Raw genomic sequence first — 19,333 nt, 5'->3', positions numbered from 1 at the left:
AATTACTGGTAAACTTCTAAGGCAGACATTGTTGTTACTTTTTTCATCTTTATTGTGTCTTTGAAATGATTGTGTTTTTTTTCTTTGATTACACAATGGGATTACCAAACAAATTTCATTCAAGCAAGAAAAGAATAACTTTACACCATTTTGAGATTCTAATATTTGTGTAAAATATAGACTGACATACACAACAGATATTTGAATACATGAATTCCTAAAACATTACTTAACAAACTAATAGTTTCAAGTTTAAAAGATAACATGTTGAAATCAAAATTTAATTTTCTTACCTTTCTGGATATGTAAGTGATTTTAACATGAGACTCTGGATCTTGTATGTGCATGTGGAACATTGCAGATTTGAGCTCTGGAAATATGTCAAACCAATGCTTGAAATATTTACAAAGTCATTGTAAAATTGAGCGAGAATCTTGACTTCTTGAAGTTTATAAAATGGTTTGTTCTTTCTAGAGAGAAATTTGATATGTTCAGCATATTAATAATTTGAAACATAATTCAATTCTAAAATCAATATAATCCTAATAAGGGAGGCCACAGGAAACAATATTATAGGGAAAAGACCAAACAAAATATTATTGGAGTATTTATTAAAATAATTAAAACAGTAATTTATAGAAGAACAAAATAATAATAATAAATATATTCCATCATATAACTATTTTGAAAATGCTTTTTTTACGTAAAAAGTGACATGTCTTTCTGAGTAGATGTCTGGTTTGTACATTTGTCTAAAATTAGAGAAGTCATCCTGTATATGCTTTTTAGATTCTTTAATTATCACAGTTCCTTCAATAGACTATATGTTCAAGGGATAACTTAAAAATAATTTATCAAATATTTTTGACCGAAAGGAATAACTTTCAAAGGCCTGAGGTTCAAAACAGAAATATAGTGTTTAATAAGTACAATTTTCCATGCATTTACAATGTAATTAAGCTTAGCATACTTAACCTTATTTAACTATCTGAACAACTCCTTTTATTAGGTACTATGAGTATTACCATTTTACAGATAAGAAAACAACATCAGAGCACGTAAGTGTGTTTCCCAAAGCCACACAGCTAATAACACTCTTCACTGCTCTGCTCAATTTCTCACTCCTATGTGCCAGAAATGTGGGTCCCTAGAGAGCCATTTATGTCAATTAGGGCTTTCCTGACCCAAGAGGAACTCTAGCTACTCTGTTGCACTTTTTCTCACTAGATAAAACTGATGGCAAAGAGGAGAAGGAGAAGGGAGAAGAAGAGGTGTAGGAGGAGGAGATAAAAGGAGAGAAAGAGAAGTAAAAGGTGGAGGAGGAGGAGAAAGGGAAGGGACCAAAGAAGAGGACAGAAGTGAAGGGAAGAAAAGGTTTTTTGAAAAATCAGTTTAAAGAACTTTCTCTTTTGAGCCAACAACAACTTGATTAATCAAAGGTGACAATCACACAGAGAACAGCTGAAGAGTAACCAGTGGGGCACCCAGCACTTCCTGCCATCTCACATTTTTTCTGCTCTGTTTTTGATTCCTTGCAACAGTTAGAAACCAGAAAAAGGACACGATTATTCACTCAAAGTCCATCTCTGCTACCTCCTTGCAGGGTTACCTGCAATGTCACAGACTATAATGTAATTAGATATATCTCTAATGTCTTTGCATGAACTTATCTAAATTTTTCAGAGATGATTCAATTCAACATAGCCAGATAGGTATGTGTTATCTTCCCATACAAATTCACAGCCATGAAAGGGGCTTCAATTACCAACAATTTGCTCATGACCGCAAAATCTCTACCTTCAGCTAAGGCCTGTATGCTAAGTTTTAGATACATGTATCCACTGTCATTCAACATGTCCATTTGGATGTCTCAAGGATGCCTGAAACTCACTAGGTTCAAATCTAAATTACTCCTCTTCCCTAACACTCTCTCCAACAACAACAACAAAAAATACTAAAACTAAAACTTAGATTTTCTTAGAGTATTAAATGGCACTACCACCTAATACCCAAGTCAAACAACTAGGATTCATCTTTGATAGCACCCTTCTTTCAACTGCCACATTATCTGCTGACTTTACCTCTGAAATATCAAAACTGATTTGTATCCCTCATTTTTCCATCTCAACTCTAAACCTTCAAACCCAGGACACCATTGTGTCATGCCATATTCCTGCAACGGCATCTTGCTTTGTTTCTCTTCAATCCACTGAGGTCAAATTGCTTTTCCAAAAGAAAAATCCAATTATGGCCTCAACCTGACTGCCACAACTAAAATATTTCAGTGGTTTTCATGTGCCCAGTTAATAAAATATAAATTCCGGAACATGGCCTATGAGTTCTAATTTCTACAAAATATCTAAGTGTTCTCTATATTTCCCCTCTTTCTTTTGCTTCCCCAGTTTCTATTCTTAAACACACTAAACTCTCTTCACCTCTTGAAGAGGGCCATGCTTCTTGCTTCAGATATTCTGTATTTATTGGTCCTTCAGCCTGGAATGCAGCAGGGCGGTGAGTCCTGTTCGTCATTTAGGACTCAACATAGTATCATGGGGAAGCTTTTAGTCACCCCACTAATTTACATCCCCTATTTTAATTTTCCATATACACTACGATTTGTGTCAAGACAATTTTTCATGAACAGATTTTACTTATATAGTTTTATAATTCTTTGTCTATCCTAACATGTCTCATTATGCTACAAACTTAATGAAGGTAGGACCATGACTGATTTTCTCATCACAGTACGCCCAGCAGCTAACACAGTGCCTGGTTCAATATAGATGCTCATTAAAAGTTGTTTGAATTGAGGAATGATGGACATCATTGTTTCATTTTTATTATTAATTTAAAATCTATCTGCTGCAGACACCTGATTTATATAAGAGCAGAACATCTTACCTATCCAGATTTGTATCCCCTATTCCTATCACAGGTCCTGGTCTATAGAAGAACTCAATAATTTTTAATGAATGGACTGAATTGGATTCTCTCCATGTATCTTTTAGCTTAGTGTAGAATGGCATTATACTTTTTAAATTGTCACAAAGCTTGAAACTTGAAGTCACTCTAGATTGGTTTCTTTCCTTAACTTTCACTTATTCAATTAACCATGCAAACACATAACATACCTATTCTAAAGCCCAAAACTTCTAGAATCTCCCTTATCCTGTTTTTTCATTCCCACTGACTTAGACCCAGGCTCACATTACCTTTCACATGAATTATCACAGTAACGACTTCTGTAGCCTCCTGTCTCTGGTGTTGTTCCCTCTCATTTCTCCATTACTCATATGTCTGGGCCATCCTTCTATCTTGAATACCCAATATTGATATTTTCCATTTAACATCCTGTATTAGCATATTAATACACCTGGTCCAAGGAATCTTTAATGGCATAGAAAAAATAACATTCAGTACAAAAATCAGGATGCAGAACACATTTCAATCAGATCCTAATTTTGCTAAATAAAAAAATGCCCATCAATGCTAGACTGGATAAAGAAAATGTGACACAGATACACCATGGAATACTATGCAGCCATAAAAAAGGATGAGATCATGTCCCTTGCAGGGACATGGATAAAGCTGGAAACCATCATTCTCAGCAAACTAACACATGAACAGAAAACCAAGCACCGCATGTACTCACTCATAAGTGGGTGTTGAACAATGAGAACATATGGACACAGGGAGGGAAACATCACACACTGGGATCTGTTGCAGGGTGGGGGAGCTAGGGGAGGGATATCAGGGGTTGCGAGATTAGGGAGGGATAACATTAGGAAATACCTAATATAGATGATGGGGGGGATGTATGCAGCAAAACACCATGGCATGTGTATAACCTATGTAACAATCCTGCATGATCTGCACATGGACCCCAAAACTTAAAGTATAATTAAAAAAAAAAAAAGAAAGAAAAAGAATGTGTCTGTACGTAAGAGCATGTACAAGAGGGAGGAGGAGGAATAATTATAAACCAAATGCAAAGTGTAGATATTTCTGGATGATATAATTATAGGTGATCCTTGTTTTCTATTATATACTCTTATACATTTTCTACAGTGAATAAATAATCCTGTTTCCATTTTGAAAAAGAAAATAAAAGATCATTTAAAATTCTTTGACTCCAGTGGTATCTTCAAGACAATTTAAATCCCAAAACTTAATTAAATGTATACTCACATAATACATTATGTATCACATAATGATGTTTTGGTCAACAAAGGACTGCACATATGAGAGTGGTCCCATAAGATTATAACACCATATTTTTACTCTACCCTTTTGTATGCTTAGATATTTTTACATACACAAATATTTATGATTATGTTACAATTGCCTCCAGTATTCAATACTGTAGCATGCTGTACAGGTTTGTAATATATTGCTTCTAGGTTACAAGCTTATGTTACACTCCATATAGTGTATGTGTGTAGCAGGATATACCGTCTAGGTTTATGTAAATACACACTATAATGTCCAAACAATGACAAAATTGCTTAAGTATGCATTTCTCAGAGGATATTCCCATTGTTAAGTGATGCATGACTGTATTAGAAAATAATATTAATAAACAAACAGTATAGTCATTATCCAAGATTAGGTGGACAGGTTATAACATATGTATATATATTCCCATATTTTATATCCCTTCAGGAAAATACACTAATCCAAGTGTGTGAATAAAACTATCACTATTTCATCCTGTTGCACATAGAATATGTTTGTAAATTAACTCAAGACTAAGTTTCTTTGCCCTCTGAACAAATTTGAAACAACTGTTCTAGGCTGATGGTTGAGTGCAATTTTTGAATTTAGATACTGTATTAATCTATTCTCATGCTGCTATGTAGAAATACCCAAGGCTTGTAATTTATAAAGAAAAGAGGTTATTTATAAAGAGGTAATTTATAAAGAAAAGAACTGACAGTTCTGCATTGCTGGGGAGGCCTCAGGAAACTTACAATCATGGCAGAAGAGAAAGCAACATGTCCTGTTTTATATGGTGGCAGGAGAGAGAAGAATGAGAATCGAGCAAAGGGGGAAGCCCCTTATAAAACCATCAGATCTCTTGAGAACTTACTATCAAGAGAATATTATGGGGGAAACCACTCCCATTATTCAATTATCTCCACCTGGTCCTGCCCTTGACATGTGGGGATTATTACAATTCAAGGTGAGATTTGGGTGGAGACACAAAGCTAAACCATATTATTCTGCCTCTGACCCTCCAAAATCTCATGTTCTCACATTTCATAACACAATCATGCCCTTCCAATAGTCCCCCAAAGAATTAACTCATTCCAACATTAATCCAAAAGTCCAAGTCCAAAGTCTCATCTGAGACAAGTCCCTTCCACCTATGAGCCCGTAAAATCAAAAAAAAGTTAGTTACTTCCCAAATACAATGCTGGTATAGGCATTGGGTAAATACACCNAAAAAAACACAAAAAACCTTAAAGTTCCAAAATGATCTCCTTTAACTCCGTGTCTCACTTCCAGGGCATGCTTATGCAAGAGGTGGGCTCCCATGGCCTTGGACAGCTCACCCCTGTGGCTTTGCAGGGTACAGCCCCTCTTGCATCTCTTTTCATGGCTAGCATTGAGTGTCTGCAGCTTCTCCTGGTGCACAGCGCAAGCTGTCAGTGGATCTACCATTCTGGGGTCTGGAGAATGGTAGCCCTCTTTTCACAGCTCCATCAGGCGGTGTCCCAGTGAGAACTCTGTGTAGGGCTCCAATCCCACATTTCCCTTCCACACTGCCCTAGCAAAGGTTCTCCATAAGGGCTCTCCCCTTGCAGCAGATTTCTGCTTGGATACTCAGGCATTTCCACACATCCTCTGAAATCTAGGTGGAGGTTCCCAAACCTCAATTCTTGTCTTCTGCACACCTGCAGGACCAAGGAGAATAGTATGGGGGAAACCACGCCTATGATTAAATTATCTCAACCTGGGCTCATCCTTGACACGTGCGGATTACTACAATTCAAGGTAAGATTGGGGTGGGGGAAAAGAGCCAAACCACTTCAGGTACTCTCCTATCTCTATGTTTTTGGTACATTCTTTCTTTTCCCTGGCTGTATTGCCTTGCTTTCATATGCTTCCTTGTTTCTTCTCTCTGCTTGAACCGTACATTAAGTGATCTTCTTATGTAAAACAGTTTGTTAAAAGCTACAATTATGCACGAGTCTCCATTAATCTGTGACTTCCCTGAGAACAAAATACTATCTGTGTCAGTTTGGATCCCCATTATTTTGAAAAATGAAAAATGCCCAAATAAGTTTGATGTTGAATGATTTAAATCAATTTAATAGCAAAACACATGTTTCTGACAAGAATAAATAATACATCATGCATGAATGCATATGTATATACATTCATATATAAAACTGTAAGCAATTTAAAGCAATGAACAATTATGGAATAATATTAGTTATTATTTTAAAACATACAGTGTTCAAAATTAGGTGAAAAGGGCCAAAAAGTTTCTCTCAATAAAATATGGGTTCCAATGAAAGTCAAGAATTTGGATTGGAATTATTTTTTTGAGACGAAGTCTTGCTCTACTGCCCAGTTTGGAGTACAATGGCACAATCTTGGCTCACTATAACCTCCACTTCCCAGGTTCAAGTGAGTCTCCTGCTTCAGCCTCCTGAAGTAGGGGGATAACAGGTGTGTGCCACCATGCCCGGCTAATGTTTTTGTTTTTGATTTTGTTTTTCCATATTTTTAGTAGAGATGGGGTTTCACCATGTTGGTCAGGCTGGTCTCGAACTCCTGACCTCATTATCCACCCACCTTGGCCTCCCAAAATGCTAGGATTACAGGCATGAGCCATGGCTTCTGGCCAGAATTTTTGTTTAATTTATCTTCTTTGGGTGATGGAAGGTTAGTTTAAAAAGGGAAAAGAACAAGGATAATTGTTACACTTTCACTACCAGTCCTAACCAACTGTTAAATTATCTGAAATGCCTTGATTAACTTTAAGAAAATTAAATGTATACAATCTAATAATAAAATATTTAAAATATGTTCAAAATTTTAAAAACTTTGCTGGACTTGTAACCCAGGATATTATCTCTAAGGATGATCATGGCATCCCATGACATAATGGTCTTTATGTTACCTCAGTACACAGGTATTTCATATTTTCATTACGGTGAACTTATCATATTTTCTTTGTGGATTCCAAGGTTTGAAAAGTTTATCTATTATTATGAGCTATGGCTACTTTTTGTATTTTAATATTGTTACATATTTTACTTAAGTGTTAGTAACACCATAACATTAAACATTTTCACTTCCATTGTTTGTGAATGTGCAAATAAATAACTAGTCAGGGACTTTCTCCTGGCTCACAGAATTTGGATATCTCTGTGTACTCAAGTCCAAGGTCCATCACACATTAAATTCATTAATTAATTAACTTATGTACTGTAGCTACCTAAACTGTACAGCAGTAAATGTTGGAAATATCATCTATGCTTCCTGAAATCCTAATCTGTTCAATAACCAGTGAAAACTGTAGCCAAATTACTCTGTCTATCCACAACAAAACAAATCTTTATATTTCTTTTGATCACTAGATATGGTGCCTGTGAGCCTTTTGAAAATCATTTCATTATTTAATGGCTATTTAGAAGTCTAGCACAGCAGGTTGGAAACCACAATTGTATAGTAGTGTGCCCCTTTATATCATTCTTCTAAGAAAAAAAAAAATCTCTAGTTTAAGAATTTATTAAACACAGAAATATATATTCCACAAGCTCAAGCCAATAACATTCTTTTATATAATTATACAACCTTAAAAATACGTATACACACGTGCACATACATATGTACCTACATACAAAGTTAAATAGAAGATTGAGAAACAAACAAAACCCTTTCCTATTATTTGGGAGCGTTGGAGGTGGGAATCGCTCTCTGACACAATCATATAATTGTGTCACTCTATTTACAGAAGTCACTAAACAGTTATTCACATCACTGTGAACATGATACTGCCTAAAAACTGGAGAAATTAGAAGGCAAGGTGGTTAGGAGAAAGACTGCAATGAGAGTCAAAAGAGAGAGAAAGAAACAAAGCCATCTTTAACTCTTATAACTTTTTTTGTGTGTTTGTTTTTTGAGACAGAGTCTCGTTCTGTCTCCCAGGCTGTAGTGCAGTGGCTCCATCTTGGCTCGCTGCAACCTCGGCCTCCTGGGTTCAAGGGATTCTCCTGCCTCAGCCTCCCAAGTAGCTGGTACTACGGCGTGTGCCACCAGGCCTGGCTAATTTTTGTATTTTTAGTAGAGACAGGGTTTCACCTTGTTAGCCAGGATGGTCTTGATCTCCTTATACACGTATAAAGTCTCTAGTTGCTTAAAGTAAAGGAATCTCTTTAAATATGTTACTTTTCTCTGTAACATGAAGGATTTAGAATGTAACACATGATATCCTTTTAATATTTAACATTTTGAGACACTCTGGATTAAAAATAAACTATAATATTTAAATTATCTGTTGGATGGGATCCTGAAGAAAGCAAACATTGAATTTAGGAGAGAAGAAAATACTACATTTTACTTACTTATAAAGCCTTGGCTCTTCAATCATTCCAAGCTGGTTTAATAATTTAAATGAAAAAGAGCCATCCGTCATAGTTTTATCCAGAACAATTATACTGAGAACAAAATAATAGGCTATAAAATAAAAATATAGAATGCAACTCACGTTATTTTTTAATTTTTTGGTTTTGGTATATATTCAAATACATATGTATGTATATGTATAGATAGATATATAATCTAGGCTTTTATTACATATGCAAACAATATTATTGAGAGGACTCATTTGGTAAATGGATAATATATTTTATCTTTTGTTTGTCAATTTTTGACTACTCTTAAACATGAGGAATGAAAAAGCCTGCCAGCTAGTAATGGGTATGGTGGAGTGCCAAACAAATAGCTTCTAAATACTAACTAGTCTGAAACCAAAACATTTCAGAAATTAGGCCAATTAAGCAACTTGTACTTTCAATAGCACATCTAAGGTAAATATGATAAGATTTCTTAATTATCTGATTAATAGGGCCAGCTGTTTGCTTGGCAAACAATTCCTAATTTCACTGGCTGTTCAAGAATGACTGTCAGATTAAATAATCCTATATAAGGCAAGTTCATAGTAGTTCTTATTCAAATTGCCTTTACTGAACGTTGGTAGAGTATGTCTTTCACATGCAAGGATGCTGAACTCACTCCTATATATTGCCAGGTCTGTGCAGGAAATCCTGACTCTCTAAGAGTTACCTCAAACCCTAAAAGACAATGAATTTGTGATTGGATTTTTCCCATCTCTGACACAAGAGGTACAAAGGAGCACTTCTTACTTTGAAGTTACTTCACAGCCTCAGAAAAAGTACTTTGATTCATTTTGACCACAAAAATGGGCATTCAGACTTGCTCAGATGATTTCTGGCAGCATAGAATATTGAGATGTTACAGATTAAGCCACCCTCCCACTATAAGTACTTGGAAATGCTAGGTGTACAATCCACGTTTCAATATGCAACCAAGCCTGGAAGAAGGAAGGGTAGCTGTCAGAAGGCAGAAATAGAGAGAAATTAAAGCCAAGGCCAGAAGAATATTTGTGCTATTAGAGTGTCAGAAAGAAAAAAGAGTGTGGGGCCATTAAGAATATTCAAAGACATGATGGCTGAAAACATTCTAAATTTGGCAAAAAAAAAAAAAAAAAAAAAAAAAAAAAAAAAAAAAAAAAAAAAAAAAAAAAAAAAAAAAAAAAAAAAAAAACAGATTGAAAAAGCTAATAGAATAAATAGAAATTCTCACCAAGATACATCATAATAAAACTGCAAAAGTAAAATCAAAGAAATAAAAATCTTAAAAGCAGCCAAAAACAAATGATGCATTACCTACAGGGAAACACCAATTTGAATCATATTGGATTTCACATCTGGAAGCCATGGAGGCCGAAAGACAATATTACATTTTTCAAGTGTTGAAAGAAAAGACTGTCAACATCAAATCTTACATCCAACAAAATTGTCCTTTGAGAATGAAGGGGAAATAGAGATATTATCAGAAAAAGAAACAGTTAAAAAAAAAAAATCTTACTACCAGACTTATCCTTACAGATTGTCAGGAGTAATTTCTTCAAACATAAAGGAATTGATGAAATAATCAAGAACCATTATGAAGAAAGAATGAACAACAGGAAAAGAATAAATATGGGTACCTACAACAGATTATCTTTTTTTCTCATTGATTTTATGAATGTTATTTGAGGATTGAAACAAAAATTATTACAAAATCTGACATTCAAAATCAAGATCAGGAAAAGTGGGGAATGTAAAAGGACCTACATGGATGTGAGGTTTCCACATCTTACTTGAAGGGGTTAAATGTTGGAATCACTAAACAGTGATAAATAATGTCTGCATATCGTAATTGTTGTAGGCCTCCCCAAATATGTCCTTGTCCTAGTCCCTGGAACCTACAAGTATGTTATCTTATATAGCAAAATGATAATTAAGATAGCAAATAAAATTAGAATTGCTAAGCAGCTGTTCTTAAGTAGTTACATTATATTAAATTATCCAGGTGGACCTAATGTTATCACCTGAAAAGAGGAAGAGGAAGACAAAAGAGGAGAATCAGAAAAAGATATGTGGCGCAGAAGAAGGTTCAAAATTATATAATACGAGGACTCAGTCCACCAATGTGAAGGAAAAGGACACAAGCCAAGGAATGTGAACAACCTCAGGAGTTAAAAAAGTTAAGAAAGAAATGAATGCACCTGCCAACACCTTGACTTTAGCACAGTGACATCTGTATTACACTTCTGGACTACCGAACTTCGAGATAATACATTTGTGCTGTCTTAAGCCACCAAATTTGCAGTAATTTGTTATAGTAGTGATAGAAAAGCAATATTCATTTTGATACAAAGAATGGGATAGTGCTGTAACAAACATATGCAAGTGGAAAAGTTGCTTCCAAATTAGAAATGAGCAGAAGCTGGAGGAATTTTCAGGAACATAATAGGAAAACCTAGATTTCCTTGAATAAATTGTTATTAGAAATGTGCTAGTAAGGACGCAGGAGGAAATAATGAACATGGCAAAGAAAACACACATTGCAAAAAGACTGTTGGTGAGAAATATGGATGTCTAATGAAGTGAATAAGAATGTTAATCTTGCTGTTGTTGAGGACTCAGACAGAAATCAGAAATATGTTATTGGAGGCTGGGTGCAGTGGCTCATGCCTGTAATCCCAGCACTTTGGGAGGCTGAGGTGGGCAGATCACAAGATCGAGTTCAAGACTAGTCTGGCCAACATGGTGAAACCCTGTCTCTACTAAAAATACAAAAATTAGCCTGGCCTGGTGGCAGGCACCTGTAGTCCCAGCTACTCATGAGGCTGAGGCAGGAGAATCACTTGAATCCAGGAGGTGAAGGTTGCAGTGAGCAGAGATTGTGCCACTGCATGCCAGTCTGAACAACAGAGGGAGATTCCATCTCAAAAAGACGTTTCTCCTGTGGTTTAGACGCGATCTTACCGCGATTTCTTAAGTGCCTCTATGGGGCTGAAAAAAAAAATACAAAATTCCATAAAAAAAAAAAAAAAAAAGGTATTGGAAACTGGTAGAAAAAGAATCCTTGCTACATAGTGGCAGGTAGCTTAGTGGAATTATATCCTGCAATTTATGTGGAAAGCAGAAATTGTAAATGAAGAAATCTGAAATTTAACTAAGGGGATTTACAAGTCAAGGATTGAAAGTGGGGCCAGATTTCTCCTTGGTGCTCATCGTGAATTGAGAGAGGAAAGACAGAAATTGAAATGAAACTGTTAAATTTAAAGAAGTCCTGACTTGCTGATTTGGGAAATCATCAGCCTAGCAAGTTTACTAAAGATGCCCAAATTAAGAAATTTACCATGGGAAATGAAGATCTAGAGAAAGAGCTGAGGGTGTAGCTGGAACAACCTTTTCCCTCAGAAAGATTTTAGAAATCAGAGTATTCAGTCACACAAAAGGGTCTTTGAAAATATTAAGCAGGTGACACAGATTCCTTTAGCCATCTCAGCAGAGGCCAGTGATAGAGGCAGGATTTTCTAGAAATGATATGGAAGAGTCTCTTTTCTAATGGAATGACTCTCTGTGACATGTACGGAGATCCACCAGGCTGTGGAGAATGTAATAGTGGTATAAATACTGCCCACATAGACTAAAGGCAACAGAATATAAAATGACAGAAAGTTTTGAGGCCTGTAAGAATTCTACAAACAAGAAACAAGATGAAAAAATTACTCAGATGCAAACATATGCTACCATTTACACATCTAAAGAAGAAGGGGGAGAAAGAGAAAGGGAAGGACTCTAAGAGACCAACATACCATGAACCCAGGGAGAAGAGCCATGAACCATACGGAATTATTCCCAGGCCTTAAAATCAAACGGAGTTTGCCTTGCTGAATTTAAAAGCTGCATGGGACAGTCAACTCTATTTTTCTTCTACTTTTTTTCTCTTTGAACAAGAATGCCTATAACTGGTATCCTATATCTATGTTGTGTCATTGTATTTGAGGAGGAGGTAAGTGGATTCCTGAGATTCACCACAGATGACGAAAAATTATTTCCAAGCACTTATAGCCAGAGCTTTAGCCAAAACTGATTTAGATGAATCAGACAAGATTTGGAACTTTATATCTGTTGGGTTTAGAGGACATTTTTTTTTACTTTAAGTTGATGCCATAATGACTTAATGATGCCTGAGATCAGCCAACAAAATATTATCTTATACCCAAAAAAGCAGAATACACATGTATTGCAAGTACCTTCAAAGCATGCACCTAAAGAGATCAATCCTCGACTATTAAAATTACCTCAGCACCTTGTTAAAAAATGATACAGAGTTTGATTTCTAGCAATAATAAAATTAAACTAAAAATCAGCAACAGGAAGACAACAGGAAAATTTCTAAATAGTGGAAATTAAACAGCATGCTAACAATTAACCCATGGTCAAAGAAGAGTTCTCTAAAAAATACATAGGACAGAATAAAAACATACAATATATCAAAACACAAGGAATACAGTTCAAGAAGTACTGAGAGGGAATTTCATAGCACTAAATGATTACAATAGAAATGAAGAAATATCTGAGGCCAACAATTTAAGTTCCTTCCTCAAAAAAATAGAAAAAGAACAAAATAAACCCAAATAGAGTAGAACAAAATATGTGTGTGTGTAAATATATACATAGAGAGAGGAAAGAACAAAGCAGAAATTAATGAAATTTAATAAAATAACATAATAGAAAATTAATTAAACAAAAATCTGGTTCTTAAATAAAAAACAATAAAATTGATAAACCACTTTGTCTAGCAAGACAGACAAAATAAAAAGAAATGAGATAAATCACTATCAGGAATGAAACAAAAGGCATTACTACAGACACTGCAATCCTAAAAAAAATTTTGAAACAGATAATCCAAGTAGTCTTAAAATTTTAAATAAATTAAATTTGCATAAATAAAACTTCCTCCCAAGAAAGTCTCCAGACCCAAATAATTTCACTGGAAAATTCTTCCAAACATTTAAATAATTAACACAAATCTTGCATGATCTCCTCCAGAAAAGGTAATAGAGAAGGGAAAATTTGCCCACTCCTTTTATGGCGCTGTGTTAATATAGTATGAATACACTATTACTCTTATGCCAAAACCAGACAAAAATGATAAAAAAGGAATACTACTAAGAACTTAGAAAAATCCTCAACAAAATATTAACAAATCAAATTCAACAATATATTTTAAAATATTCACTAAGGCCAAGTGGAATTTACTACTGAAATGCAAAGCTAGTTCAACATCCTAGAATCAATTAATGTAGTTCAACATATCAACAAAGAAAATAATTACATGATCATATCAATTACACATAAAAAGCATATGGCAAGATCCAACACATATTTATGAGGTAGAATACTTGGCAAGTTAGGAATAGAGGGGAACTAACTCAATTTTATAGAGTATCTACAAAACAAAGCAAAACAAAACTCTAAGTAACATCACACTTTAATGGCAAAAGATTGGATGTTTTTTCCTCTAAGGCAAAGGTGTCTGGGTTTACTACTATTATTAAACATAGCACTGGAAGTTCTAGCCATTGCAATAAGTAGATTTAAAAAAAATATTAAGTGCACAGAGATTGTAATAGAAGAAATAAAAACATTCTTATTTGCAGAAACATAATTGCTTACATAGAAAATTCTAAGGGATCTATTTTTTTAACCTAGAAATAATAAATGAATTCAGCAAGTCCCAGGAAACATTTTCAACACAAAAGATGCAATCTCATTTCTATATACTAACAATGAATATGGAGATACCAAAATTTAGCAATACATTTTATAATTATCACCCAAAATGAATATGTCGTATACACATAACAAAAGATGCACACTATCTGTATGCCGAAAATCATAAAATGCTGATTGAAGAAATCAAAGAATCAAAGTATATTGAAAGACATACTATATTCATGAATTAGAATATTTAGCATGGTAAAAATATAAGCTCTCCCCAAACTGAAATACATGTTTAATGCAATTTCTGTTGAAACCTCAGATAAATTTTTGTAGATATAAAAAATCTTATGCTAAAATTTATATTAGAAGGCATATACAGAAGATCTAAAATAACCATGACAAAGAAGAATAAAGAGGTACTCTATAGCTATATTAATTAAATGATATGTGGTGCTAGAAAAAGGGATAAACACATAGGTAAGTGAAAAAGTGTAGAGATCAAAATACGAATCCAACACAAATAGGTACAAAAAATATATTTAACTGATCATTGGTAAAGATGCAAAACCACTTAATAAAGGAAAACCTTTCAACAAATGGTTCTGGAGCTACACAAAAACTAAATATAAATGGATTTCAGATGTCAATGTAACACATAGAACTATATAATTTTTAGAAAAAACATTACAGGAGAAAACCCTCAGGACTTAGGGCTCAACAAACAGTTCTTAGACGTGACACCTAAAGCGGGACACATTCCTAAAAGGAACTAATGATCGATTACTCCGCATCAGAACTAATCACTTTTTCTCTGACGATATTTTTGTAAAACAGATAAAAAGACAAGTTACAGACTGTAAGAAAATATTTGCAGATCAAATACCTGACAACATATATAGTTTAAAAGGTATATAAAGAGTTAACAAAAGTCAACATATTTAAAAAAAAAGCCCAATTAAAAAAATGTTCAAAAGACATGAATACACATTTCACCAAAGATAATAAGAAGAAATAGTCAATATAATCCACCATCAAGGCAACAAATATTAAAACCGCAGAAATATCATGCATGCATGTCAAAATGCATAGGAGTTTTAAAAAATAATGACACCACCATATTCTGAAAAAAATCAGGAAAATTAGATCACTTATATTTTAATTGGGAGAATTTAGTAAAGTGGTACAGTCACTCCAAAAAAAATGTCAAATATTTTCAAAGCTAAATGTGCAATTAGTTTCTGTCCCAGCAATAGCACTCCTGGGGATTTAAGACAGATAAATGAAGACATATTCATACAAAAACTAATATACACTATTCATAGCAAATTTATTTGTCATAGCCAAAACCTAAAAACATCCCAGATGCTCTTCAACAGGTAATTGGTTAAACAAATGGTGGTACATGCTATATCTATGTAAATGTTTATGCATATTCCACATGTAATATCTATATAGAGAGATATGGATAGATATATAATATTTATAGATATATATAACATAGATATACAGTACATAATATCAAGATCAATATATAGATACATCTATCAATGGATATAGAGATATTATAAATCTCTCTATAGAAAGAGTTACATAATATAGCTATATATTATATAGATATCAATATACATTGATTAACAATAGAGATAGAGGTATATTACTATGGAATACTACTCAGCAAATAAAAGTATAATGAATCATTGATACATGCTACATGGATGAACCTCCTCCAGGAAATTGTGCTGAATGAAAAAATAAGCCAATTAGAAAGGTCACATGCTGGATGGTTCCTTTTATATAACATTCTTGAAATAACAAAGTTCTAGGAATGTATGAATGGATAGCAGGAATTGGAAACCAGCAAGTGGGGGAATGGTGTAGGTAGTTATAAAAGCACAATACAAGGATTCTCTGTGGTGATGAACTGTTTAGAATCTTCATTGTGGTGGTAGATACACAGTTCTATAAATGTGATTATTTTATATGGAGCCAAATACACACATAGCCACACACAGGCAAGTGTGTAGGGAAATCTGATTTAGATGGGTTGGTTTTGTCAATGTCAATATCCTGCTGGTGATACTAGACTATGGCATTGCAAAATGTTTCCATTTAAGGAAACTAAAGTATTCATAGTATTTCTGTATTATTTCTTACATCTACATGTAAATCTAAAATTAACTCAATAAAATTTTTAATTTGAAAAATGGACAGCCCCAATTCTGTTTGATAGGACACATCACTAATGTTTGAAGAATAATATATTGAAGTTGGTAGTGACTGTGACTGGGAAACATTAACAATGATTGACCCAAAATATTTTATGAGAATCTATTTTAAGTATTTATCTCTCAGTAATCAAAATCAATGACAGGAATTTAAAACTTCCTCCATAAAATTCTTCACATAAAAAAGATTCATTTTATTTACAAACCAATTCCAGTTTTTCATTTCCAAACAGAATAATTTTGCATTTTAATACTTCCTCAAAAATCTAATTTTGTATTATATTTCTATGAGATTCTCTCTTGTTCTACAAGTTTTCTTCTCTTGTCTAACTCTAAATGAATTATGAGTTATTACTGTTTTCTTGACCTTATTTATATTTACATATTAATAATTTAGTTTTGGTTTCCAAATGGGTGTTCATACTGTATACAGATGCCAAAATAACTTATCATTTTAGATGCTAAAATAACTCTAGAGGTGAAAAGAGTAATATGCAAATTTGGGATGAGGGAGTACAACCTTGATTGCTTCTTTGGGAAAATACTACTCAAGCATCTGTCCATTTTATCTAAAATATCAGGTCCTTAGTAGAATTTGTCTAATTGGCTATGGCAAATTTTAAATTTGCCTGAAAGAACACAGTGGACTTTGAATGGGTACAAAGAACACTTTGAATCAAATGCAAATTAGCAACAAAAAACAATAATTTGTTTATGTGTTAAAAGTGTTAATAACTTACTACAGAATGGATATGTGCCACTAGTATCCAAAAACACAGTGGTCTTAAATGATCTTTCTTCCATCCTTTCTTTTAAAACATCTTTAAATAGCTTGGCTTGATAACCTGAGGTTTGAGAAATAAAACATTAGAAATTGGACTTCCATTAAATAGCATACGAAAATGTCAAATCACTGAAGTAACTAAGGGATCAGTACATATAACCACCATGATGATTGTCATGGATTTTGATAACTTAAAAAGAATTGTTTTCAAATAATGTAGCATTCTAGTTATTTTAATTACAGTAACAACTCTTAATTTCAGGATTCACAAATAAATCTGCTCCCTGGACAATCTTATCAAAGCTTGGCATACTCCATATGGCTATAGTCCATTTTTAGAAGTTTTACTATTATAAATTCAGAATTTTACTTGTAATTCTTTACAATAAATAAGCAGAGTAAATTGGCTACATAAAACTTAGAGTATAGCTCCCTGAGTATATAGCTCCCTAGTTCTCTCATACACATAATACATACAGATATGGTATGCATGCATATATGTTATTTATACTATATATATGCATTATAGATGTATTTTACATGTACTATACATTGTACATACTATATACATATTTCAGATACATGTGTGCATGTAGAATATTTATTATATATAACATATTGATATATTGATAAAAATTATAAAATAAACTTTATATTAATATATATTTCATATGCTTCATGTATTTCTTTGTTCCCACAGTGCTATCTCCAAATTTGAGATTTGAATATTGTAGAAATAATAGTAAATTAAGAATTCAGAAGTTTTACTCAAGTTCTAACTGATGCCTTTATACAATTTATGTATTCACTCTGGGTTACAATTTTCTTATTATATAGAAGAAGGTTGGAACCAGAAAAGCAATCCACAATAGGAGGTCTGAAGGAAGCTAATCCCACATGATATCTTATAGACAGAAGAGGTCTAAAAGAAAAATCAAATTGGCAAAGCCTGCACAGTGCATACCCCTCCCAGGGTATTCTCTGTGTGTGTCAATCCTGCTTCAGCGTATGGTTTAATTTAGCCTATATAATCACTACCCATTCCTGGAACCCCTTTGGCTTTGGAAACATTTCTGGAAAATCCTGCCATGACAGTGATCAGATGTTTACATGCTCATGGCATACTTGGGTCTAGTGCTCTCTTTGAAAATCCCTAAGCAAACAGTCTCTGAAATTCTTTCCAGTTCTAATATTATATGTTTATGTGGATTCTTTTTTCTCTATAATTTCCTATTGCTAATAGAAATTAGCAGTAATTTTCTCTATAATTTCCTATTTCTCTATAATTTCCTAAAAAAAAAAAAGTTTTAGTTATCAGAAGTAGCAATACTTAACTGCTCTTACCAAGCTTTATCCATTTAGAAGGTGTAAACCATGTATGATTCACGTCTACTTGCTGATAGCAAATGAGAAGCTAACCATGGCTCACATCTCTTCACTTGCTCCTTAGATCTCCCATTAAAAAAATAACAAACCTTAGTGTTAACAAGACCATGTAAGTTTCATTCTTTACGTGAAAATATAGTTGGGCGATAGATGTTTCTGTACATCAAGAACAAGGATCATTATAAAGCCACCCAATTTGCCTACAGCACTGAACGTAAAAAAGCAGTTGATCAAGTTCCTCTAATTCAATATATTGAAAATGTTTAGTAGGGAATGAAATATTTACTCTGTACTACATCTCTACAGATAATTTTTTCCATAAAATGGTCATGTATTAACAAGTAGAGTGCACAGTTTAGCTTCCTGCAGAAAATACTAACAATTATGTTATACATATTAAAAAGAATGATAGTAACCATAACAATATCCCTTACCTAGCCAAGGACATGATTTATCCTTAAAACTGCCACAGTCCACACATAAGCTATTCTTGTAATCTTTGTATGATTGACAAGGAAATGAAATAAAATTGCAGTTTGTTTCCAAAGATGCCATGAACAAGTGAACTGCTCTCTGGTGGTCGCATTTAATGAATTCAATTCCTTAAGGATTAAAAA

General features: G+C 33.7%; 1 protein-coding gene across 6 annotated transcripts in view; it reads right to left on the bottom strand.

The window, feature by feature from the left end:
* LIPI (lipase I) overlaps positions 1-19,333 on the bottom strand; it is a 48,291-nt gene that overhangs the window by 9,902 nt on the left and 19,056 nt on the right. For 3 of the 6 annotated variants that reach the window (XM_017539414.2, XM_017539432.2, XM_037742690.1), the window contains 4 exons: positions 19,151-19,318; positions 17,287-17,391; positions 8,580-8,691; positions 294-470 (listed from right to left, as the gene is read on the bottom strand). In XM_017539414.2, coding sequence (XP_017394903.1) covers positions 294-470; positions 8,580-8,691; positions 17,287-17,391; positions 19,151-19,318 — 562 coding nt within the window. The remainder of the gene's footprint in view (positions 1-293; positions 471-8,579; positions 8,692-17,286; positions 17,392-19,150; positions 19,319-19,333) is intronic. The other 3 variants (XM_017539424.2, XM_017539442.2, XM_017539450.2) reach the window with 3 other exon arrangements.

The sequence above is a fragment of the Cebus imitator genome, unplaced genomic scaffold, assembly GCF_001604975.1.
Source record: "Cebus imitator isolate Cc_AM_T3 unplaced genomic scaffold, Cebus_imitator-1.0 Scaffold7, whole genome shotgun sequence".
Taxonomy (NCBI): domain Eukaryota; kingdom Metazoa; phylum Chordata; class Mammalia; order Primates; family Cebidae; genus Cebus; species Cebus imitator.
The sequence above is the reverse complement of the archived record's forward strand: the minus strand, read 5'-3'. Positions and strand labels throughout refer to the sequence as shown.